The 25,809-nt window shown below is 37.3% G+C and overlaps 1 protein-coding gene across 2 annotated transcripts in view; it reads right to left on the bottom strand.

Annotated features, from left to right (window-relative positions):
- GREB1 (growth regulating estrogen receptor binding 1) overlaps positions 1–25,809 on the bottom strand; it is an 85,558-nt gene that overhangs the window by 26,578 nt on the left and 33,171 nt on the right. For both annotated transcript variants that reach the window (XM_015623344.3, XM_033513068.1), the window contains 17 exons: positions 22,923–23,048; positions 22,003–22,179; positions 15,226–15,408; positions 14,804–14,947; positions 13,403–13,528; positions 11,401–11,523; positions 10,394–10,531; positions 10,045–10,230; positions 9,150–9,500; positions 8,335–8,463; positions 6,679–6,804; positions 6,037–6,234; positions 5,766–5,946; positions 3,975–4,167; positions 3,239–3,375; positions 1,749–2,088; positions 87–202 (listed from right to left, as the gene is read on the bottom strand). In XM_015623344.3, coding sequence (XP_015478830.1) covers positions 87–202; positions 1,749–2,088; positions 3,239–3,375; positions 3,975–4,167; positions 5,766–5,946; positions 6,037–6,234; positions 6,679–6,804; positions 8,335–8,463; positions 9,150–9,500; positions 10,045–10,230; positions 10,394–10,531; positions 11,401–11,523; positions 13,403–13,528; positions 14,804–14,947; positions 15,226–15,408; positions 22,003–22,179; positions 22,923–23,048 — 2,974 coding nt within the window. The remainder of the gene's footprint in view (positions 1–86; positions 203–1,748; positions 2,089–3,238; positions 3,376–3,974; positions 4,168–5,765; positions 5,947–6,036; positions 6,235–6,678; positions 6,805–8,334; positions 8,464–9,149; positions 9,501–10,044; positions 10,231–10,393; positions 10,532–11,400; positions 11,524–13,402; positions 13,529–14,803; positions 14,948–15,225; positions 15,409–22,002; positions 22,180–22,922; positions 23,049–25,809) is intronic.

Raw genomic sequence — 25,809 nt, 5'->3', positions numbered from 1 at the left:
ACACAAGTAATCACATTGTTAATCTTTAGCTATTTGATAAGCAATGGATAAAACTCTGCCACTGAGAAAAGAGTGGATGTTCTTACCGTGGCAAAGACTCTCCTTGTGGATCCATCCCACTAAATATCAATATGCAAGGCAAACCTTCCAATTCCAAATAGGTCTGAGGCCTCCAATCTACATCCTCAATTTTCTGCCAGATCTGTACAAGGTAGAGAAATCCTGTTGGACATATCTATATGTCTGACTTCTCTATAACTATATAATAATTTATATATAAATATATTTTATATATATATAAAATAAAAAGACAGAAATACAGAAATACATAGTTTATCATCCATTATAATAACCCACTTGTACAGTGGAAGAGAAGCCACACAGCAGAGCCAAATTCAACGCAGACAGATCTCACAGTTTCTAGAGCACTGCAGGCAGCAATCTGCCTGCTGTTAGTCTGAGGACATTGGGACAGTATGTTCCAGCCTGAAAAGCCTCCCTGCTTCCTAGCTACATAGACAGCACTGAGACCAGGGCATATGGCAAATATGGCACAAGGGAGAGTAAAGCTGAGCAGGTGTTTTGGGGGAGAGAAGAGAATACAGAGGCTTCTTGAGGCAGATAATGTATGGATGTCTGAGTCCAAGGAAGAAAATTAGCTAGAAATGAGACTTTTTCACTTTAGATGAACAGGAGAAAGTTGGAAGTGTTCAATACACACCACTGTCCCTATTTAAAACACTCTGGAGTCTCCCACTCTTCCCTAAAGCTATCAGTTTTCCTGGTAACTTTATGAGAAATCTGACAAATCTATATATTGTTTGACTGCCCAGCATCAGGCCATATTACCTTACTCACCAGTCAGTCCTTTCTGCTGTAAGACTGATCTGCAGATAAGGAGTATTTGTGGTATGATCAACAGTACAACAACTCAGCCTCTGACATCTGTACCTGTTCCCCTCTATACATGTCAGAGAACATAATCAGGATGTGATTCAGAAATTACTTTCCCGAATAAGTGATCCTTAATTAACAGCAGAATGAGATCAGCATTAGGCTCTGGATCTCAAATGACTTCATCTGACATGTATTGGATCAGAGTAAACAGTATACCATGTACACAACATTCTAGAATGGAAATACATTTTTGCTTTTGCAATCAGAAGATGGTAATTTCATGAAAAGCAAAGGAGGCTTTTTTTATCGATAAACCAAACAATTATTCAGAAACCTAAAATACCAAGCTGTGAACACCAGAGTGCTCTAGGATCCGTAACTACCATCACTGATCAGGCACATCGGTCCTCTTGCCCCCTGCTGGTGACAAGAATAATTTAACTATCAACTAGTCACTGATAGAATCTTCTTTTTGCACTGTGGTGTTTTTGTGAGAAAATTCAGCTATAACTGAACGTTTTTCTTGGCTTTTTAATGTATTCCTTATAGTCCCTTTAGACAAAAGCATTTCAATGTTTCTGAAGGTTGCTACTGGAAGTCAAGTGCTAAGCATATTAGTTAATACTGCACTGAGCATTAACCACAAGCAGGACAGGAAAGGTGACACAGACAGTATGTGTAAAAGGTAAAAGTCATGGTCCTCATGGCAGTTTTGTTTTTACTTTAAGACTCCACACTTCAGCTCATGACTGTAACTGTCACCAGTAAAGTCTCCCCACCTTCATCTAATCTAATCTCCCATCTTCATTCATCTAATGAAGCTTGCCAGCACATGCCATTCTGTAATTTACCTTTAGCTGTTCCACAAAGTGCTTCCCGATTGTGATTCCAGAATTAGGATTTCCCAAGATTATTTCAAAGTTATCTTCAAGGGCCAGTCTTTCCCTTACATTGTACAGACGTTCATATGCCACTGCAGCCAGCGGGATACATGGAATTCTCAACACTACCATGAGGCCATGACCACTAGGACATTGTCTTGAAGAGTTTATTAGATTTTGGGTGATTTCCAGAGTTTCAACTGAGGTGTAATTCTTCATCTGAGAAAGACCACACACTGCCATCATAGCTGCAGAGTAGTGTTGGATGAGGACAAAAGTCCTTATCACTGCACTGTGTAATCTGGGGAACCTGAAAGAAATGGTGAATTAAAGAGTATTAAAGGCTGAGGTGAAGAAGCTGTTTTTCCAAAATACAGTTAACTCAGGATTTTCTCCTGAGTTATGAAGAATCCTGTAAAGGATCCTTCATATCTACTATACAACAGAATCTCATCAACTGCAGTTGTACAGTACTCACAAGGCATCATTTCACAATCAGAACTGATGTTGTCTCTTCGTTTCTCTTCATAAAGATATACTAACCTTACTCCAGTAATGTTACATCACTTTCATTTATCCATACCTCACTGCTGTTACAAAATTTATCACAGAATATTAGCTGAGGCACTCAGTAATATCATCAATCAAAACTACATTCTTATCAATAAGAATAGTATTATTCATTGTGTGCCATTCTTAAGGGGCAGGGAGAGATTGGGTGTTTCTCTTGTTTTCATTCTGAAGCCCTGAACCAACTTACTCTTTCAAAGGCTTCAGTTGCCTTGTGCTCAAGAGGACAGAATATGTAGGCAGCAACCAATGAGTACTCCAACTTCCCCAGGCCAGCTACACCCTGTCTCAATCCCCAGTTTATAGAAAGGTAATCTATGGATGTCCAATAGCTTTGTGTGTTCTGATTTTCACAGAAATGAAACCCAGGTCCACAGGAAAAAGAGTGCTTGCTATGGATTGCTCAGAAAGCTGATTATGGCTTGATCTGAAGTTTTTATTTCTGATTTATGTGTACCTACCACAGCAATATATCTAACTTCTCTTTGTGTTCCAAGTGCAGTATACACAAAATCAAAATCAGCCAGGGTCAGCAAATGATAATATTGAGCAAAAGTGAAAACACATTTAAAATTATATGATGATATAATGTTAGATTATTATAATACAGATGTAGTAACAGGTCACAGCAGGAACACACTGTAAACTGGGCTGAGCAGTGTGCATGCTCATATTAAGAGAGAGCCTCAACATTGCAGGACCAGTATACACGAAATACATAAGAGAAAATGAGAACAGGTGACATGCCTTGCATATGTAAATGATTTGGAAGACACTGAGAAGTAAAAAAAAAAATATATATATATATAAAATGGGCTTCTAGCTAATAACTCAAGGCCCTAAAAAGGACTTCCTAAGTTTCCCATGTTAAACAAATAGGGGCCCCATACCTCTTTCCCAAAGCCATGACCATTGCTTCAAATGAGCTGTCGTACCGAAGCAGTGGAATACTATGTCCAGAGAGAGTGGACTCAATGAATTCTGACAGTCCAAAGTATTTCTTGTTTTCATGGTATAAATCTACACCCTAAAGCAATGAAGCAATTAAAATATAAGGGTAAATATATAAGGGTAAAGTCTATCAATAATTAATTTACGAGTGATTAACCACTGGTATCTTGATATACTTACAATCACATTCTCTAATAAACATACATCTACTCAGACATATTAAAACAAGAAGAAAAAGAAATAGAATTAGTTATTTTGAGAGAATGAAAATTTGACCCAATTTTTCCCCTTTTCTTTTTCTCTCCCCACATATCCATATACACAGACAGACCAGCTATATGGAATAAATATGCACACATATGAAGAAAACCCATGTATGTACATATATTTATGCAGTAATGCACTAGAGAGAGAACTGAAGATGATTTCCATTTATGTAGCTCAAAAATTTTTAGCAGAGCTACTAAGGTTTATGGAAAATGTGAAAGGAATAAAGAAAAAGAAAGTGAGAAAGTATAGAAAAGGAAAAATGAATTTGCCACAGATTGAACAAGATGTCATTCAAACTTCACTCTTATTTACAAAAATCATGGGGACTTCACAGTTTCATCAAGTATGAAAATGGAAAATAACTTTTAAAAAGCTCAGAAAAGCACCTGAAAGCATCCATCTTACATTGCTGTATGAAGAAGGCCAGTGGATCTCATTGTAAGGGCTGATATGAGTATGCTGTGTCTGCAGCGCATAGGGGAAGGAAGTCACATGGAGGGTCACAATATTTGGTGCCTCTTTCACCTCCCTGCAGTTCAACAGTCTATCAACAAGTCCTGTCGACAGCTCTGTTTGAGGATAAAGACTATGCATAGCACTGCAAAAAAAGAAACCCAAAACTCTCCAAAGTGATCAGCAAAAGGGAATATTTGTGCCAGTGGAATAGCTTAAACCTGGATGTGGAAGTTAATGGAATTTGGGATTCTTCTTTTACCCTGAAATTGTTGCACAGGAGGATAGGAAAAGATGTAAATTATTTCACTGCAAATAAAAATTTCTGTGAGTCTGATAGGATCTCTAACTAGCAAATTAGCAACCCCTTGCAGCTACCAGAATATGAGAGATAAAGGAGGAAAGGAAGCTGATGTGGCAGTTAGCAACAGACACATAGTACCGTAGTAACTTTGGTCAGTTAGTGCTGCCCCTTAACAAAATATAATTCTAACCTACAAAAATCAAAATAGAAAACTACAGATGGTAAGTCACTATGATAGAAAAAGAGACAAAAAGCAAAGAATAATTATTCTTAGAGCAAATCACAGTATCACAGATTACTGACAGTCAATTCCTTGCTCCTGTGCAAAATTTCAGTCCAAATTAATGTTATTTAATTTTTGGCATTTACCTGCCTATGTATCTTTATTAGATACATAATTATAAAACAGATTTAAGCAGATTTAATTTAATCTGATTTAATTATAAATTTAATTTAATTATAAAACAGATTATAAAACAGAGTTCAGTAGCAACATAGGTACTTCCCTACCACTCAAGGATGTTATATGAATAAATACAGTAAAGTCTGGGACAGCTGTAAAAGTCCATGTAAGTTCTTAAGACAGGGGAGCTGAATGGGAAACCCTCAGATGCAGCTTGATTGAAAGTCACCATTGTTAAACAGTGTAAAAGGTAAAACCTCGCTTCATTCACAAACAAGATTCCACAGTTTTTGGTTTCAGAACACTGCCATGGTCCCAAAGTTGGAATATGTTGGTGTTTCTGTAATTCAGCGTGTTTTCCAACCTCCCCAGGAGCCTCAGAACCAGACAGCAAAGGCAGTGCCACTTCTCAGCAGGCAGTTTGTTGGGAATTTATGGAAACAGAGCTCTGTGAGGGAAGCAATGAGTTATGCAAGTAACCTGATGGGGAATTTGGTGAACACCAGACAGGAACTTCTCTCTTTCCCTCAGAACTCTAGTTGGCATCACTACAAATCCACAGAAGCTTTCAATTCTTACATATCACTGTTTTTGGATAGAAAATAACTGGGAAATTTACAATCTGTTAAAACACTAGGTAGCAGTATTGGCTCACTAGTTGTCTACTCACTGGGCTGAGATTTTACAAATTTTACAGCCCAGAGGACAATAACAGAGGATGAGGAGCTTTGTATATTTTCACAGGAAGCTTTCCTCTGAACAAAGGACAAACAGCCAAAGAAAAAAATAGCTGTGGCTGAAAGTAAATAAGGATGGGGAGCAAAAAAAGCTGAAATATTCCACTGAGGCACAGTATAATAAGCAGGGTAAGAATAAGTCAGAAAGGACCTTAAAACATGTTTATTCAATGCACAGGGAGCCAGAGTTACCAGAAAGATGCAAAGAAAGATGAAGGAAGGGATAAATCTGACAACTAATCTTGAGAGATAATGCAGATAATAATAACTTCTCTAAAAACAAGTTACAGTTTTCTTACCTCATTAGATCCCAGTGTGCATGATCATGGATTAGGACAAACAGTGTGTGTGGATTCTGCATAGAGTTTTGTAAAAAGACTTTGAATTTAATTTGGGCTTCTGCATCTATTTTCATAACATACTGTTCCACTCTCTGCTTTGTAAGATGTTCCTTTTCTAATCCAAGTTCTAATAATATACCTAAAAGAATGGAACAAGTGTCAGTATTTCTGGACATGAATATATCTAAAAATGTTGTGTAAATCTAAAATAAAGCTAACTAATGAGCACCTGAGTGCCAGAGATGAAACAAAGTCTGTTGATAAGTCACTTCGGAGGGTGGAACACAAATCAAGAAATCAATTTTCTCGAAGGAACCCAAATCAAGATTTTGAGTGCTGGAGTCCGCAATTGAGCAAATATGAGACAGCAATTTCTGAGCCACTGCTAGCTGGAATGGACGAATTTGATGTCGTTCAATCTCATAACCTGGAAAAAGGCAAAATTCTGTTTAGATATATGCCTAAAGCTTAATCTGATGCAAAATGTTAAGAGTCTGGCAAAGAATGACTGAACTACTCTTTAAAGTATTTTGCTTATTTACAGGAGTTCATTTATGAAAACCCATATAGAATATGCAACAAAATCTTTCTGAATTTGGACATTTTGTTCCCATGTCTGAGACCTGAGAGTGAATTTGAACAATAGCATTCTGTTACCACAGAAGTAGGACTTACAGCTTCAAACACTGCAATACCCAGTGGAATGAAGCACAATGTCCATCAGTGTAAATCTGAATATTCCAAGACATGAGTTACTGTTTGCCTCAGGGCCTTTGCCTTCTGGGCTCTGCCCAGAGCGATCTAACTGTGCACCCAGAACTTGGTGCAGTGCCCTACTCTGTCACCTCTTTAGAAGATCCTCCTTACTCACTTGTACACACAGCTGTTCCAGCTCCATTCACTGCTGTTGGTTTATTTATTGAAGCAGAAAGTGATGAAGATATGTGTCCTTGGTTTTCTTGATAAAATTTCTCCAGCAAAAGATCAATGTCACCCTCTGTCAAATTGAAGGGATAATGGAATAAACATTCATGTTAATAGCTGCATTTCATATTGATTTTGTCTTGTAGATCTTAAAAACTTTATTTGTTAGCTATCCTGCCCTTGGCTTATTGGCTGTTTTATACAGGAACCCTCTTCATATTTTCTGTTAAATCTGTTTTTACAGATTATCACTAGTAAAATGAAAACCAGATCAAAGAATGACAAACTATCTGTGCAGACCAGCTAGGACATTTATGGAATGTGGTAGAAAATTACCCTCAAGGCCCTGATACAAACCAGCAACAACAAACATGAAACTGGCTTAGTTTATGTTCAGACCATAGGTCCATACTGTTCACTAACAAGGATTACAAGAAAGTTGAGAAAAATCTGATAAACATTTCTAAAACTCTAACATTTTTGAGAGACAGAAAGAAAAGTAATTTCTAATACAGCCAGAAGAAAAATGTGAGTTTTGTAGCTATACACATTGCTGAAACAAGCACAGTATTTTTTACTGAAGTATTGCATATCTGCAAACATACCCATTTCTGTAGAGCAGGGGCCCTACTTACAGGTGAAAGCTATGCAGAGAATACAATATGCCTGACCCAGACATTAGTATTTTCTCAGCAGTTAAAAAGATGTTTGAGTATGTCTGCAGTGAGCTCAGAGAGGCAGGGTCTGTCCTGTGAAGAGCAGGCCAGTGAATATAGCTAGGAACTATTTTTAGGATGCTCATTTACTTGTTCTGCTCAAACAATAGCAACAGCAAACAACTCTATGATTTTCTGTGACTCTCCATGGTTCTCTTTGATTTTGAGAACCATACTTTGAATACACTAAGATAAACAATACATAACTACAAGATGATTTGAGGAAAATGAGATTCCCTTAAGAGACCACTCAAAATATAATGACAGATTCAGAAGGGTTCTTGTGATCTATTTACCAACATTATGTGAATGGGAAATAAAACTGTGACATCCCATTAGAAGTGACAAATATGCTGCATTTGCCCTAGTTGTAAGGTACAGTTTAACTTTCCACATGGTTTGATCTACCCCCAGATAATCCTGCCTGTAGTAATTCTCAGTACACTCACCTAAGAATGATCCAGTAACCCTGTCCCTCTGCAATTTTCCTCTGTCCCAGGCATCACCATCAAGTTCAAAGTATGGTAAGTTGAAGGGGAAAATCCTACCTTTCATAAAATAGCTCTGATCTATTCTGGACTAAATGCTTAGGGCAAAAGACTTTATACATTCATATGCATAGGGACTTACATAATATAAGGATGGATTTGCATAACTAAGAATAATATGCTCAGCTATTTGCTGGCCTATTTTTATGAAACCAATGGATTTTAGAAACTGACACTTTTAGGAGGAATTTCAATTCAACTTTACTTTCACAGCTTTTCCTGCATTTTTCATGTATTTCTAAGTGTCTTGCTTCTGGTAAGGAAATGGGCAAAGGTATTTTCTCAGACTTAAAAGTTTCAGGGATTTGGAAACATGCCTCTTTACAACTTGTTAGGTACCTGGGCAGAGTGTGCTAAAGAAGGACCCCAGAGTTTCCACCTTCCCTGTGACCAGCTGATAGTTAACTTCTTTTTGGTAGTCTGAAGGACTGAGCATGCTCTCAGACAGAACTCTTGCCTGATACTTTCCTAAAAGACAAGAAAAATAAAAAGGAATTTTGAAAACACTTCAAACTAAAGTTAAGAATATTCTAAGTCATAATAATAGTACTCTGCAACTTAAAGAATACCACACATACAGAAATCGCAGGGATGAGTATTTTATGTCTCCAACACATATATGCACCAGACACGTGTAAAATAGACCCATGTTTTACAATTCTTTGTATTTCATTCCCAGTTTGGAAAGTATTTGTTGATACATGATATAAAAAGACTACTAAATGAATTGCCAATTATCTTACAATCGCAATGAATTTTTGAATGGCCATTCATATAATTTATTTAATCGTAAGCAGGTTGTTGAAGGGAATGACATTGAAAGATCATCTTTTAGAGGATAAGGAAAGGTTCTCTGCAGTAATATCCCAGCTGCACAGAGCAGAAGAGCTTTATGCACTGTGTGTGCTGTAACTCACGATTTTTTGTTTGTAGCCTTGTTGGCTGAGATGCTTTGGTGAGAAGATGGGCAACACAAGCAGAATGTGGTTTGCTGGGGAGAGACCCAACTGTGCAGTGTCAGCCTGGGTTCATCAAAGCCCACTACTGGCTGATCAAAGCTCTGCTTTGTGAGGCAACTCACTGGAACTCCAACCAAACCCCTCACAGTGCTGAATTACTCTGGTTTGCAAGGAGATACATCCTTGGGACATTACCTGTTATCACAATGCAGGAATCAATGGCTCGGTTTCTACTGGCACATATGATCACCACATAGTTTGTCTTAATTAATTTCCCTTCAATGAGTAGCTTAAACATTTCTGAAAGCCCTTCTGCCAGGGAGTAGCTGCACTCAATGATGTGGACGCTGTCATTACAGGAGCTGGCTGCCAGCCCTGCCAGCCAGGGCAGCTGGGCTGAAGTCACCGGGGTGATCTGGCTGGGCACCTGGGGAAAGGCCTGGGGAACAGCCTGCTGGTACTGACGGATTTCAGACAGGTGCGATTCCCGCCAGGAGCGCATGAATATTTGCTCCAAATCCTCAATCAAAGGGACTTGGTCTGCAGCTAAAAAAAAAAAAAAATAAGAGGGAAATATTATGAAACAATTAAACAAAAGTGTTGAGTAAAAATATTTTTGTTTTTTAAAACATGCTTCAGATTTCTGCATGCATGACTTTGTTACCTCCAGCAGATGTGAACCAAATTTTTCATTTTGAAATGCCTTTGTGATACTCAGGTAAAGCTGTCTTAATCTGAACCTGAGTACCATTAACTAGAAATATTTAAGAGGTTGAATGCTGCCTGTCTCAGTATAATACTACTTCTAAACCACAGATTGTCTGCAAGAACAGTGAATTACAGCTCTTTTCCTTTCATTTTCATGCTGAGGTCCAGACGATAGCAGAAAATGAAGTTTGTATGTTTATAATTCAATCTGTCTGGCCTTCAAGACATAGTTACTTCATTTTGTTCCATAACCATGAATAAAATAGTTTAATATCACATTATCAAAGACTCATATTAATAGTGTCCTACCCTAATATTCCCCTTCACATTTGCCTGCATGTGACTATTCAATGCAGTCTACCTGGATGCAGAACAACCTTACCTAGTTGAACAAGGTAGTAGACAGTCAGTAACAGCTGCATTTCCTCAGAAATAGGCTGTATTGTGGATGCACCGTATTGTTCATATGCTCTGGATAAAGACTGAGAATTTCTGTAACAGGTGTACAACAAAGGACTCACTATCACATCATTAATGTTCCCACAAAGATATGGGAAGTTTCCATGACCTACAAAATAAATGTACGTACACATCACATTAATTTTGTCATTTTCCATATGTACATTAAACAGTTTTAATAGCCAGCCTCTCAAAATGGATAGTGTTAGTAGTGTTTAGGGGTGGGATATATCTTTACATCCCTTGCCTTGTTGTGGGGCTGGGGGGTTTACCTTTAAAAATGACTGGTTTTGCTTTACAGATTTTCAGCAAGTTGTCAGGAACTGAGACTGGTTCTCCCGAGCCCACCATTGGAGAGGAGGCTGGTCCCACCAAAGGAGAATGGGGGAAGGATGACAGGCTTCCTCCATCTAAGATTTTAGACACATTATTATTGGAGTTAGGTCTGGTAATGATTTCCTCAAAGAGAAGTCATTCAGCATCATTTCACACCCACATTTCCTGTCAGTATTCACTGCTTTTTATGGCTCCATCAAATAGCTCATGACCTGTTATTACAGCCCACACTATTATGCTAAGTGTCTTGGAGGACTAATTATGTCACTGCAACATTGGACATCCCACATGCATCTAAAGATTTTGAAAAGTTTATAAACAAACAGTTCCAGGTATAAATGCATAAATACAGAGACTTATGTGATATTGTGCAGTCATGATTACACATGTAGCTATGATTTGTGAGTTCTGTGTGACATATTTAGTTTCACTCATTCTAAATAGTTTTTACTGCTATAGGAAAAAGAAAAAAAAAAAGATTCAATGTTTGCTCAGGCCTAACTTTTTAATGGTAATTTTAATGTAAAAAATAGTACATTAAAAGAAAACATTCTGGGGAAACTGGGTTTATTTCACCAAATGTTACTCTTGTCTGTATCATAAAATCCAAGTACCAAGAATATTATGACAAATAATTGAAATGATGGACAGTACTGTTGTTATGATATGTTACTGAGTTATGATATTAATTTTAATATTCCAAAGGAGTTTTGGTGTCTAAAAATGGACCCTTGTCATCTGTTGGGATTTGTTAATGACTCGGTGACCTGAACCTGATGAGAGTTAGGCTCAGAGCCTCAAAAACAAATCAATGGAAACAAAGCATCTAGGTGAGCACAGAGAAATCTCTCATACAAATCTGCATGTGTCTTTAAAATAATGCCTCTTTCCCCCATTATTTTCTGAATAATGAAACAAAATCATTACTTTGGGTATAGCTTACCATTTTTAATTCTGTTTGGAGCCTGTGGATTGAGCTGCAAGTTCCAAGTTTCAGTGGATGATGGAGATTCTGGTGACCAACCTTTATGGCGCTTTTTTGGAGGCCCTGTATTTGTTAATGTGCCTGAATGTTTCAGAGAAATATTAGAATAAAGTGTATACAGGTTTGTGCATGAAAATTCAACATGTTTTGACAGACTGAATATATTCAACAAGTATGGTAGTAGAAAAGGTCAAGTCTATGAATATTATAATTGTGTGTGATTTATTTTACTTTGTTGTGTCCTGCTTAAATTTCTTGGAAATTTCTGGTGCAGAGAACTCTTAACTATCCAGATATTCCTTATCTTATACCAATGCTTTCTCTCTACTAAGAAAAATACCGTATAAGTACAGTAAGACACATATTAAGAATCCTTAAAAGTATTACTATCTTGAAGTCAAGACTGTGGGCATTTTGGTCCTTTTATTTCTGAACACATGACACGTGTTACAGGTAACTTATTTAAAAATAATATTCCCAATGGTTTCAGAGTAATAGTAATAAACATCTGAGTTCTTTTCATCAATTTCCCCATTAACTTGTTTTTTGACACTTCTTGCTGATTCCATCTACGGTTTTATACCATATTAACTGCTATCAAACTACTTCTACACCTTCTTCCTATCAATGTATAGGTAGCTTCAATGTTTTTTTCAGTAAAATCAACTTTCTCACAGTCCCTCTAGGAGATCCTGATGATTTAATTTCTTTAATTTTCTTTCACGATTTTCTTGAGTTTCCTTGTGCACTCCTGCAAACTCTTAGAAAGATGAGCTTCCACTAACATCAAGTATTTCTAATCATTGTGAGTCAATGTTCCTCTGGGAATTGCTCAGAAACTTGCAGGACTGATCTATTTCTGTTTCTGAACATCACTACACAGAGGTCCCAACACGGCTTCACCCTGCCAAGGCTGTATCTCCTGGCAGAATGGTTAGTCCCACATAAAATGCAAGGCAATATAAGAATTTAATATAAAAAGTGAGGGCTTAATTTTGAAAAATGTATTACAATTAAAGATAAGCCCAAAGTCTTCAGATCTAGAAGAAGCTCATTCTCTTGCAGACACTCACACAGATTTCCAAATTTTGGAGATTTTCCAGATTTGTCCCTTACACTTTTACCACGTGAGGGCAGCCTTTGGCCATTGCTGCTCCTCATCCTTTCACTTGGTTTCCTGACAGTCTGGGACAGTCACAAGATAGACCAATACTAAGGATTTTTTATTTGACAATGCTTTGCTCCTTCCTGCAGAAATTAATCCTTCTGAAATGAATAAGCAACAACGTGCTGCTGCATGGAAAAAAGATTCAGAGCCTGAATAGGCAGAGAAGGAGAATTTGCCTGTGATGCCAGCAGGGAAACTTGGGAAGACTGAAATAGAGCTACAGTTTGTTTGTAGCCATAGTGAAAACTAATTTCCTTCCTTAAACAAGCCAGTGGCACAGTTTGTGACAGAAAACAATTAACAAAAATTATAATAATGCTCCAGTGAGGACAGTTTCTTGAATTTGTAGCCAGTTGCCAAAGTCCAGCTCTCCATCCCATGGTGAACTGAAACAATTCAATAGGAACTGCAATAGGAATCATCCTGTGAGTGATTACTTATAAATATTTCTTAATTCCCTTCACAAAATCTGTTGGTGAAATCAATGCAAATTGACACATTCTTTAAGAACCTGGATTCAGAATCTGGTCTGTGTTTCTATTAAATGAATGAACTATAAATATGAGGAAAAAATCTAACAAATATTATTAACTGTAACAAAAATGTGGCTGAATACAAATAAATATTTTTTCCCCCTGGAAATTAATTGACTAGTATTGTGGTCAGAAAGGACTTGGAAGAGAATGGTAATTTCTATTCATTCAGGAAATTACAATCAGGATGTAATTTATTTAATGTTTCTGTTATACACATAGAGTTTGGGGTTATTACACAACAAATCCATACAAATACCTAACACTGAAGGTCTTGTCAGAGCAGACAGGTTATTTTTCATCAACTGCTGTTTAGGTGATTCTTTTCCATTATAAACTGCTGAGCTGAATGCAGCTGTTGAAGGGATGTGATCTACAGCTGCAGCTGACAAGAAAAGAAACCCAAAGTATTTATTTACATTAAACATTTCTAGGTCAAAATCATCAGTTGATACAACAAACCAATCATTTCATCATTTACTGTAATAAAGCCATCAGGATCTGCTCAAGAGTGAATACAATGATGAATAAAACAATCCACTTCTGACCTCCTACTCCCAATTAAGTGCCTGGAAAAAATCTGATTCCTCAATTAAATGCATATGTCAGAAGCTGTAGCTTCTTTGCATGACCCTGGCTCTTACACAAAGTTTACTCAAGAACCAGGCAAAAGAGAGATGTTTAAAATTTACTAAGCTTCCACCCCAATCTTGCTAAGATTTTTTTAATGATATTACATGAAAATAAAAAAAAGGGGGAGGGGGAGGTGTTCTTAAGCCTCTTAAGCCTAATATGCTTGTAATTAATGTTTGTTTTTTGTAACATCTGAGAAAAAAGAAAAAAAGGCAACCTGTTATCATAAAGAGATTGATGATTCTGGAAGGCACCAGTATTCCAGATCACAACTATTTAACAGGCTTCTATCTCAGAAAATAGAATATAACCACCACAGATGTGCTTCAGCTCCCCTGTGTAAAAACGGAGGAAAAACCTCTAATAGTCACAGACACTTAAGAGCTGTGTTCATTATGAAGAAGCTCAGAGATCACTCTAGCCTCTATCATCTATCACCTTTCATTTATGTCAAGTTAATGGAAAAGTAAAGGTCTCAGAAAGAATTTTTAATACAAAGAAAGTTACAGATACTGACCATTAGTTTGTTTTTTAATATTAAAGTCACTTTTCTCAGCAGAAGAAAAAATTCACAAGTTTTAAAGCTGATGCCCATATAATACCTGTTTTGAAAAGGATTCTGCTCATAGCATAAAATAGACTGGATCAGACAAAAAATGCTAAAATTATGCTGGATTCTGTAACAGATGTCATCTGTGACCAGACAAGTGACTGCTGGAAAAACGCTTTAGAAATAAAGGCTTTTTGAAACATTTTGGTTTGGTCCAACTGTGAGCAAGCTGAAGAACACCTATTTACTATTTGCTAACCTTTTATACATAAACCTGACAAGAGAAAATGGACAGGGAGAAGCCTTCAAATAATTGTTTTCTTTGTAATAGGTCCCTAATTCTATTCAACATGTTTTATTAGGCAATGTGCTTGCTTGTTTGTTTGCCTTTGCTTTCACACAAGCACACCCAAATACAGAAGCACAGAAGAATGAAGTGGAAGTGGAACCCCAGAGTGTTTTCCTTGTAAGAGGTACCTGTTTGCTGAGTCCCAGCAGGAGCACTGGGATTTGCAGGTGGGAGAGGCTCGCTGGAGGTGCTTCCTGAGAGGCCTGAACTTTCTGGCAATTGGAACAAGGTGCTTGAGCAGGTACTGGTTGAAGACTGCCGGCCTCTGAACTCTTTAACAGAAAAAAAAAAAGAACCTGTATCTTTCTGATAATTTCACACATGAATTGCTTATAGGCTACAGCACTTGGAATGAAGGAACCAATGTCTTCAGACATGCCAGGCTCATACTAGGTCAGACAATGGCTTTTACAGCTGCTCTAGCAGTCACCTGGCTTTAAAGAGTCTTTCAAATGATCTCTCTCAGGCTTTACACAGACTCCAGTCCCCGTGATAGCTAAGCTTGGATGAAGAAAACCAGAGCTTGAGGAAGACAGTTTCATTATCTTACCTGCCCCTTTCCAGCAGATTACAGATCCTTTGGTCAGAGCTCCCTGTGCATTCCTGACCAGATAATACTTTAAGTGTTTCTGTTTCTTGGGCTGAGTGGTCAGTTTAAGATTAATGTGATTTGAGAATTCTGTAAAGTAGCAGAAACCCTTCTTGCCACAGCCAACACAATTGCCAGAGAAGCCTGATAAAACAAACAATACACATAATCCAGTGAGATAGGTGGGTCACTATTAATAAAATTCAAACATGACTCTTTCCAGAGGAAAGGTTGCATTTATGTTTTGGGGTTTTGGTTGTTTTGGTTTTTTTTTTTCTCACAGAGTGAATTTTTAAACATTTTCCTCAAAGAAAGTATTTACACTTTATACAGAAAGTGTATTGCACAGACTGCAAAAACACAGCCCCACGTTTAAAAACAAATTAAATGGACCATATTTTTCATTTTCTCACATATAAAAAGGTCATAGTTTCTATTTATTACCTACCTATGAAAAGTTTCTGACTGAAGAGCACTGAGTCAATTGCTTAACCCCAGCACCACAGCATGTATGTTTCACTTCTCTTTCAGTTTTCATTGACACATTTTCCAGTTTCACTGAATTTCACTCAATTCAATGAAACATGCAATTAAGCCTCAAGAAATTACGTCTATTTAACCTACTATATTGAAATAGATCTAAACATATTTAAGTACCAAGTTCCTACTACAGATGCTATTTGAGAGATGAGAAAATACTAAAGCATTCCTGAGCTATTAATTTAAAATAGCTTTGTCAAATTATGGCTGGACTGTGTCAGCACTTCACAGCAGTTAAAACTATTTATGATTACAGGAACAAAGTGTCTGCAACTTTATAGACACAACAGAGACATAGTCCTTCCCCGTAAAGCTTTTTGTAGTCAGGCTTTATGGGGTATTTCCAGGGATACTGCCATTTCCTCTCATTCTGAGATACACAGCTTGAGCCTCAACAAGGGGCTCATGGTGCTGATGTCATTAGCATCGTAAATAAAGGGCACTGCTCACACAGCTGCCTGAAGGTTCTTCCCTTTTTTTGTCCATTTTACAGAGTATTTCTTAAAATATTTTCATCTTCTATCAAACTAGTGCATTTGAAAATTATTGTTATTATTATTATTATTATTATTTTTATTATTATTATCCTATCCTGAGCAACTAAGAGATAATCTTGCCCATGGAAATTTTCTCTCTGTTCCCTTCCCATGACCTGAAGTATGATCTTTTCTTTCATTTTAATCATATGTAATGCACATTTTTATGTATAATAACAGGAATTGAAATGAAAAGGGTATATTCAGTGAATTGAAACATGGTAGAAGTAAAAGAAATATATTACACATAAGGTAGACAACATCATTGAAAAGGAAAAACTGGAATATTGGATCAATAATATGGTAAATTAAATTAAGAGCCATTTATGACATTTATTATTTCAATCCCATATCTCAAACAAATTAAATTTACAAACTAATGGTCAATACTTTTTTCTTCCTGTAAAGTACAACCACTGAAACATAATATTCTGTAAACACCTGTTGCTTGGTTTTCAACCTGAGCACTTTCATTAGTTTTCAAAAGGTTCAGAAGAATTTATTAAAAACTAAAGTTGATGTGGAGATTGGTCTCGTATCCATGGGAACAAGTGGCTAACAGCCATTGAAAGCTGCCTATTATCTCTCTGATCCTAGTCAGTAGGATGATAAAAGTCATTGTGACTCATAAAATCAGGACAAGTCATGACTTTGCAGAATCCTCTGTGTTATATCAGTCAGCACAAAAGCATCTGTCTAACATCACAGAGCCTAGAGTAGGTGCAATAAAAGCAACAACAAAAGGAAACAAGATTAGAACGGATGGGGCAAAAGCTGTAGAGTTTGCATGAATTTTATGCTGATTAAGAAATCATCAAAAATGCTTTTCCTAGTAAATGAAAACTTCCATATATTCAGCAGCACACAGAGCATCAGAACAGCAGCACAGCAATTTCTGCCTGGTTGCCACTTACAAGATTATACACATTTTCAAATTTACTCTTTGCTTTTTTCCAAAAGTACACTTTCTAGGTTTTATCACTGTCTTGACAAAGCAACTTGACAAAACCAAATACTGAAGTATTTGTGCAATCCCAGTTGGACAGTAGACACAAAATCTTGTCATTTGGACTTGAGGTTTTCAGATCACTTTTGTAAATTACATCTGTCCAAACCAGATTTAGCAATGACTTCTACCTGAAAAACACCTTTTGCCCTAATCACCTATTCTTAACTCTGCGGCATCTACTGGAAAATTAGTTTATACTCTATATAGCATACAGGTGAGGCCTAGTAAAGATTAAACAAATCTAAATTGTCCACTTGTCTTGAAAAGCTCTTGGAAGATATTTTATATGTTTATTTTTTAATTTTCCTTCGAGTCAAATTATCATCTTTCACCTCAAATTTCTCTAGCCCCTCTGAGTGAGACCCAGTCCTTTCGTGCAAGCTCCTGCCCTTTTCCATCCCACTCCCTCTAACACTCTTGGGTGACAGCCATTTCTTCATGAATGGAGCTCAGCCCTGACCCCACAGATAGAACACAGCATGCTCTTACAGTTCCAGTGCAATGAAATGCTGGTCAGTATTTCCCACTGCAGGACTCTGCCACCCCTGCTCCAAGCATTTTATGTGGCAGACTGAGTAACAACGAGAACCTAAACATTTCACCGTCCTCCTCTGAACACCCTGTTCATGCCATGGCCCAAGGCAGCAGCTGATAGGGTAGACAGCCTGTTTCATAAACAAGCTGCATTAAATATTCTTCCATACATTATAGAGAGGACAAAGGTCAGGGGAGTTGGGGCAGCCATAAGGTGACTCAATATATCTGTGTCACAGGATTGATTTCACAAGAGAATTAGAAATCAATGCCTGGAGTTTAGGGGCTAAAAGCCTTTCACCTTTTGGTCATTGGCTCATACCAAGCTCAATTCAGTTGTGACTAAAGGCTGTTTCCCTCTGAAATTTGTTTAATCAGAAGGTGTTTGATTGTATCTGTGATTTATCATATGCATTTACTTGAATTTGCTCACACCACAAAGATCAATTATCCATTATTTAAAAAGCTCTTCCACAGCAGGGACCTTGCACTCTGGAGAAGGACCTTGGACCAGAAGGTTATGAAACCTGACCTCCTTCTCACTGATAAATGGTTCCTTTGGATCAACAGTGAGCTTGTGCTAGGGATAAAGAGTGGACTTCAGAATGGAAGGATATCCACCTGATATTTCATAATCAAATCTTTCATAAGGTGGCATGAAATTTTCTTCTTTTTTCTCTTTTAAATGAGTCACAGGTTTTTAATTAACATTAATATTTTGGTGGAAAGTTTGCAGCTTGCTTAAACAAATGATCATATTTTCAACTTTTCACTACAAGTATTTCTTCTTTTCAGTTCTACTCAGAGAAAAAGGCACACAAACACTGACAATGCTCCACAGTTTTCCCACCTACACAGTACCACTCCATTTGAAGACTGAAGTCCTAAGTTTGAAAAATGAATAAAATCAATATGATCAAGCTGGAGAAAGCCGTTGAATGGAAACTCAGTACTATTACAAAAGCCCAACAGATCACTGCATATTTATAAGAAGCAGTCACAGTATTTTATACTACAATGTTTTCATCTTACATACAGCTTACAATGCAAGCAAACCAATCTTTTCCTCTGTCATTTTGACCTCTGGGACCCACTGGAAAAAAAAAAAGGATTTCTTGTTCCCTGCTAGGAAAGTAGGCAGCTGTTTGGTCTTTTGGAAAAGGATGAGTGAATAGCTGCTTTGTTTATCATGAGAAACTCCCCTGAAGAGTGAGAACTAGAGAAAAAAAACCAAAACAAGAAGAGAAAAAAAACCCTTGGGAGTGATACATGTTTGCTGCTTTAATTAGGAAACAATAAATATCTCACTATCACAGATCACTTCCTCCATCTAAGCATTCCTTTAGACTGCATAAAACCCAGGAAACAGCTTCCTAAAGGCAAAAACCTGAATCTGTTTTGCAAAGCAGTTAAACCTGTGATCTAACATGATTAACAGAATTACATGAGGAACATGCCTAGAGACAGAAAACATTTTCCTTGTAAAAAATACAGTCTTTTCCAGAAACGGTTGATGTTTTCCTCCTATGGAATAATACATCAATTGTAAAAATTAAAAAACAAAACAACCTCCAACAGTAATTACTTTCAAATCACAAGCACATCTGTCTTGATGGTGGGACAGATTAGTAGCATCATCAATAAAATGGCACATGCCCCAGAGGAATATCAACAGCCCCAAATGGGAACAAGATCATAAGTCAAAATCTGGCCCTGAAACTACTGAGACATTTCCTGCTTTCTTCTGGTCTTTTGGTACAATCCACAGGCAGCTTCACAAACATAAGCAGCAGACCATAAGAAATCAGGAAACTATTGGGTGACTCATTGGTGTCTTCTCTCTTTAAATAAACCCTTTTGAAAAAAAGTCAACAGCACTGAGTAATAGCTGCCTTACAAAAATACAGTACATTAAGAGAAAAAAGCATGAAATTAGGCGAAATAAACCAGTGAGGCTGAAGGGTTACAAATCCTGTGTCTGTATCACTAACAAGCTTTACTAGAAGTGTGGGATATATTCTGATTCATAACAGGTAATTTCAGTTCAAAATGAATCCAGTTCAACTTCCCTCTAAACTCACAAAGGCTTGAAGGGACCACTTGCCATGCTGTTTCAAAAGGCTAGCATGTTTGATGGAGTACTGCCTAAAATCAGAATATCAAAAATAAGGCTTCTATGCTGTCTTGAAAAGCAAGACACTAAATAGTTTCCTTTCTTCAAATGACATGTTTTCAATTTAAATCTGCTGCCAGACAGAGATCACTGTGTTACATTAATAGATTATTTAGAGCAATGATGGTTCTGATTTCTATCCCACTGTATGTCTGAAACCACAAGACTATTCATGTCTGCTTCTGATTTTACTTCCCCTAATCTGACTTCCAGTGGCATTTGAAAACCTCAGTCAATCATTTCTATCCACAGTATGCCCTATTGTACAAATAGTGTACTATCCTCATGTTCATATGATATTATTTTTTTTATTATACGATTTATTATGATGCGTAATTTTTTTCATTAGATTAGGGACCAGGAACATTATTTTATCTCCACCTTCCAGATGAAGACTTCAGATCTTAAAGTGTGTAAGTTCCTTTATATTTGAGCTTCTTGTAGAATACATAAAAGTCATACTTCAGAGTTACTAGAATTGTCTGCAAAAGAACGTGGTTCACCGTGGTTTAAGTGTACAACAGTAAAAAATAAGCATTTAAATGGTTTCAGGAAACTAAAATGTATTAAATAAGCAAACTGAGGATGCAAGTAGCATAAAACCCTCCCAATTATGTTCCTGTTGCCTTTTTCTGTTCTTGTTTAGCACGCAATTAACAAATACACTACTTCCTCTCTGCTAACAGCCTAAGGAGCTTAAGCTGTTAATAGTGCTAGCACTGAATGACTTGAGTGGTACAACATTCCTGTCTTTATCTTTAAAATGACAACACGTGGGTGATTTACAACCCTCCTAATTCTTTTACAATCACTGGTCAAATGCACTGTGACCAATCCAATTCTACAAGATCACATAGGAAAAGAAATTACTGTACATAGAATCACATTATACACCTTCACACTCCACTGTCAACCCAAATGACTTGAAGAGCTGCTCAAACTGAGATAACAATTGAGTTCATGTCATATCCCTCAGTGTCTGTGAAAGAAACCTCTTAAAATTTTTAGGAAATGTTTCCCTTTTGCTATTCAAAGCTTAGATTGGTGAACAAATATATGATGCATCATTTTTTTGGTTAACTATGAAAACAATATATGAACCTGAGAGTATCTGATTCCAAAATGAGTTCCCCCTCCAGTTATGCACCACCTTTCCCAATATAAAAATATTCAATTTTATTAACATTAATATTCATTTAATCAATTCACATTATTGCAGATTTTCCCTTTTTGGCTTGATTTGGATGATATTAATGGCAATCAGAAAGACTAAAAAAATAGATAGAAGGACCTATTTTTATATCAGAAGTTGAACTTTTAAGTATATTAAACACAATAAGATGAAGTATCCTCCTAAGAGTATTTTTCAAACAGAGTATTAATTGATTACACATATAGGGAAAATTTCAACTTATAATCACTCATATTTATTTATATTGTGATGACAGCAAAAAGTCATAGGTTAGGATCCAGAACCCAGGCTAGTGTTCAAACACAGTGAAGAATATTGTCCCTATCTCAGAGAGATAAATTGAAATGGTCACTATGTTTTGTAGTCTAATCTATCATTTAACAGTTTACATGTTTATAAGAGCCTGAAATTTCCACTTGGCAGGCCTACAGTCTGTACACATCTGTATTTGGAAAGCTAAAATAGACAGAGGCAGCAGTTCAACCAGTCCAGTTACCAGATGTGCAGTTCCAGCAACCAGGACATGCACCAGTCAAATAGTGACTTTAGCCTTGGACTAATGGACAGAAGGTGATGAAGCATCTCTGATGAGGAGGCTCACTCTGTATGTTTCCAAAGCAAACACAGCCAGCTCTGACTTGTTAGCTTCTTGTGCATGACCTGTGAGCATTACTGAGACGTGGAATAGAAATAAGATCTGCTGATCTCAAAAAACAATTAGCTATTAATTGAAGCCACAGAAGAATCCACTTACCCAACAGGGCATTGCGCCCATTGTCATCTGGCAGGAATCTTTTATCCACAGCACACACTAACAGGTGATCAGGCAAATTTGGTGACTTTGCACCAACAAGTAAAAATCCAGATGGCACCTCAATGTGTTCATTAGAAATTGAAACCAATCTCAAGTCTTTACCAGCCTGGCAGAAACCTAGAAAAAATCGACTCAACTTATTTTAAGTTGACAAGATGTTTTTGTTTCCTGTTCACAACTGTCCTCATTAAAGAATTTCCTATATTTTTAATGAAAAACAACATCTCTATCATTATATAATCATCATTATCCCCTAAGATCAAGGGCATATTAAAAGATGATTTTCATCCCTGCCTTTTAGTCAGCCACAAACAAACAAAAATTAAAAAATGTACAGTGAAATTTCTTTTGGTGGTAGTCTGTAACCTACATATTTATGGAACTCATCACTATCATAACTTAACTCAGACATTCAAAAAGGGAGAAAACAGTTCTCAAAATCTGTGAATTTCACCAGCTTTTCCTGGTTTTTCAAATATTTTTACAGCTTCATAGACAAAGATACACTTTAAACAGAAAAAAGTGGTGGTAAAGCAATTAGAATTATCACACTCATTTTAGCAAATGCCATGCCTGCAAATTTGACATTTAAGGGGCTATGTTGCCTAAGAGAACAGAAGTTCTGTCCTTGTGCCAGGTGTTCCAACACAAATGCTTATCTGGCACTGAACAAAGACCCTGTCAAATAGAGGAGCAACTGAGAGCAATCCAGCTTTATCTGGCAGGTAATGAACACTGACATTTTCAGGATTTCTGTATCATATAAATTATCCTATTCTGACAAATTATAGGGGAAATAGCCCAAATTCTACCCTTTTCAGTAGGGCAAATGCTTTTGACTGCACGGTTTGTACTCTTACCATCAGTAGTGCAACATCCTTCTGGGGGAGGCTTCATCTGGTAAGAAACAGGAGGACTGCTTGATTCTGAGCCTTCTTCTTCCTCCTCTTCTTCCTCCTCTTCCTCATTATCTGCTCTGCTGCCTGCTGCAAATTATCATAGCATAAATGACTTGGACAACAGAAAATGCTGGCAACAAACCAATGAGTGAACAGGGTGACCCAGTTACAGAAGGTATGAGAGCAAACTGGATTCCCTTCTCTTGACAATGAGTTGACTGTTGCCAGCTCTTTATAGCTGTTGTTCCTTAGAGCTTCAACATCTCGTCATGCTTATGATAGAATGTCTTTCACCAAGAAAATAAAGATGTTAGTTCCTGGGTAAAAGAAGTTCAAAAGCATGACCCAGCTGCATCTCAGAAAATAAAACACCCTTAAAGGACAAATGAAAAGAAGCCTCAATTTATTAATTTTTTTAATCACATTATTTTAAGATAAGTGCACAATTTTTAGGGGACTAGGTTCTAATGTTTGAACTCTTGCTGATCAAAACAGTGTAACTGTATCTTTTGTTTATAATATTAACAGACAATAAAACCCAAAGTCATTACTCCTTGACACTTTAGAATGTCCTGGCTACAGTCCAAGTACAGAATTTATTAATTAGGTATTGACCATGTCCTTGGTTTTGTACAGGACATTGAAAAAACAGTTCCTGCTTGAAACTAGTTTCACCACAGATCATGCCATGACAAGAACATCTAATTCTCAGCCTGTCTGTCTCCTACCAGAATCCAGAGCTCCAAGTAATGCACCGACACTCCTTGTACAGTGTCAGGGAAAAGCAGATGTTCAGGAAGATGATTCACAACAGCCTGTGCTTGGACTGTGCTAGTCCAGGAGGCACTATGGAGGCAGTACTGAATGCTGGAGAGGAATACAGGATGTAAGCTTCAATTTTTGGAATGTGTTAGGTGTGTTTAGAGGGCTTGATTGCAGTGTGTTTCACCCCTTCAACTGCAGACTGCCTCTTTCCTTCTCTCCATCCAAAGTACAATGTTTTTTTCAGGCATGATGGAACAGCTCCAGCAAAACATGCTGGCCAATGACTCCAGCCCTTCTTATGGCTCAGATACACTCATGGCAAATGAGACAAATGTGGTAACCAGAGGAGAACAATCAACTGGTGAATGGGAAAAACACTTCTACAGACAGGACTGAGGAGCATTTTACATACAAGAAAGGCAGTGCACAACTACTAAGTGAACCCTTTGGGATTTATGTCTTAGGCTTGTAGGCTTCTACATGTCTGTAGAGACTCATCTGCAGCAAACACAGGAGCTTCTTCCACTGACAAAATTGGGTGGTGAAGGGCTGCAGGTACTTGGGGACCAGCAGGAAGCTGAATACCTGCTTGCTTGGGCAAGTAAAAGAGCAGTTAGGCACTGACATTACTCTGTTGATCCAGGTTTTAGTCTTGAAACAGAAAAACAGTGAAGCAGTGCACTCATCCTCCAAAGCCCAGAGCCAACTGGACATACTCTCTTTAACTGACTTTGGATCAGGTATTCAGAATCCCATAGGATATCATCAAGGATTTCTCTTGTCTTTGTATGACCCTCCTCAGAACATCCTTTTATTTTATTGAAAAATTGTATAATCAGCTAGACAACAACTATAGGATAAATGAGAACTAGGGAGGAGAAAGGAAATCTGGAGTCTGAAGATTTATCTGTCAAGGTCATTAAGATTTACAGTCCAATCTAGAAGATGATTTGAAGGGTATGTTTACTTTTGAACTCTGAACATAAAGCTCCAGTCCTGGTGCACACAACTAAGAACAGTACACTAAATACAAGTGTTTTAAGGGCATGGTCTAAAGACAAAAATTAAGGGAATGAAGGAAAAAATGAAACTCTTCATCTATGCTATTTAAGTAAAGGGTAAGTTATATGTTACAACTTTAAGTAACATACAAATGCAATGCCAAAGGGCTGAGTCTATCTCTCCTCTCCTTCCCCTTGCTCCTAAACAAGAACTCCCTTCCCTTCATTCCAGCTCTGACACTTGATGGGGCCTTTGCTGAGCTATCCCAGCTTGCTAAGCAGCAGAGAGTCTAAATAAGGAAAGAAAGTGACCAATTTCCTTTCTTTCTTTTTACTGTGTTTATGTATTAAATTAGCACAGTGGAAGACCCAAAAGATGGCAAAATCATGAAAAGGGAAAAAATGATGATGTATGGATAGACAAAGTGAACAGAATAGGATGGGTTTTATTTCCCCTTTGGACAGAGCTAAACTGTGAGGTTTGTTCAACCACAATAGGTGATTCAAGAAAGAAACAGAAAATGGAAGTGGAGACTAAGAAATAAGAGAACTACAGCATTTTCAGTTCAAAAGTGGGAAGAATAAAAAAGAAAGTACTCAAGCATGAACTGCTGCCACCTGTAAAGGGTTTCATTAGCATTGCATAAGCCCCAAGAATGTCTCTCTGATTCAGGTGCCTCCTGACCCTCAGAGCATAGGGATTCATGTAGCTAGAAGTGGAAGATTCAATTTCTGACAAGGCTGCAGTACATAAGAGCAGCTTGAAGACCTCTTCCACCTGAGGAACAACCTAGGAGGCACTCTATTATAGGTCCCTTCAAAGTTCCCCTTGTCTGAAACTTTCATGAAAGGAATGCTCTCTGTCAGGCTGTTAGGAGACTTTTAATTACTCTTCAATTCTGTTTCCATTAACTACAATGAACACAGAATAAGCCCCTCAAGGTTTGCAAAGTTCTTTGAAAATCTTGAAAGAAAGAAAAACTATAGAAGTGTGAAATTGCACTTTTGTTCCTCAACAATGCATCTGCTCCTATGGCACCTTCCCAACTGATGTTATAATCAATTTTGTGACATCACAGCTA

The sequence above is a fragment of the Parus major genome, chromosome 3 (assembly GCF_001522545.3).
Source record: "Parus major isolate Abel chromosome 3, Parus_major1.1, whole genome shotgun sequence".
Lineage (NCBI taxonomy): Eukaryota > Metazoa > Chordata > Aves > Passeriformes > Paridae > Parus > Parus major.
The sequence above is the reverse complement of the archived record's forward strand: the minus strand, read 5'-3'. Positions and strand labels throughout refer to the sequence as shown.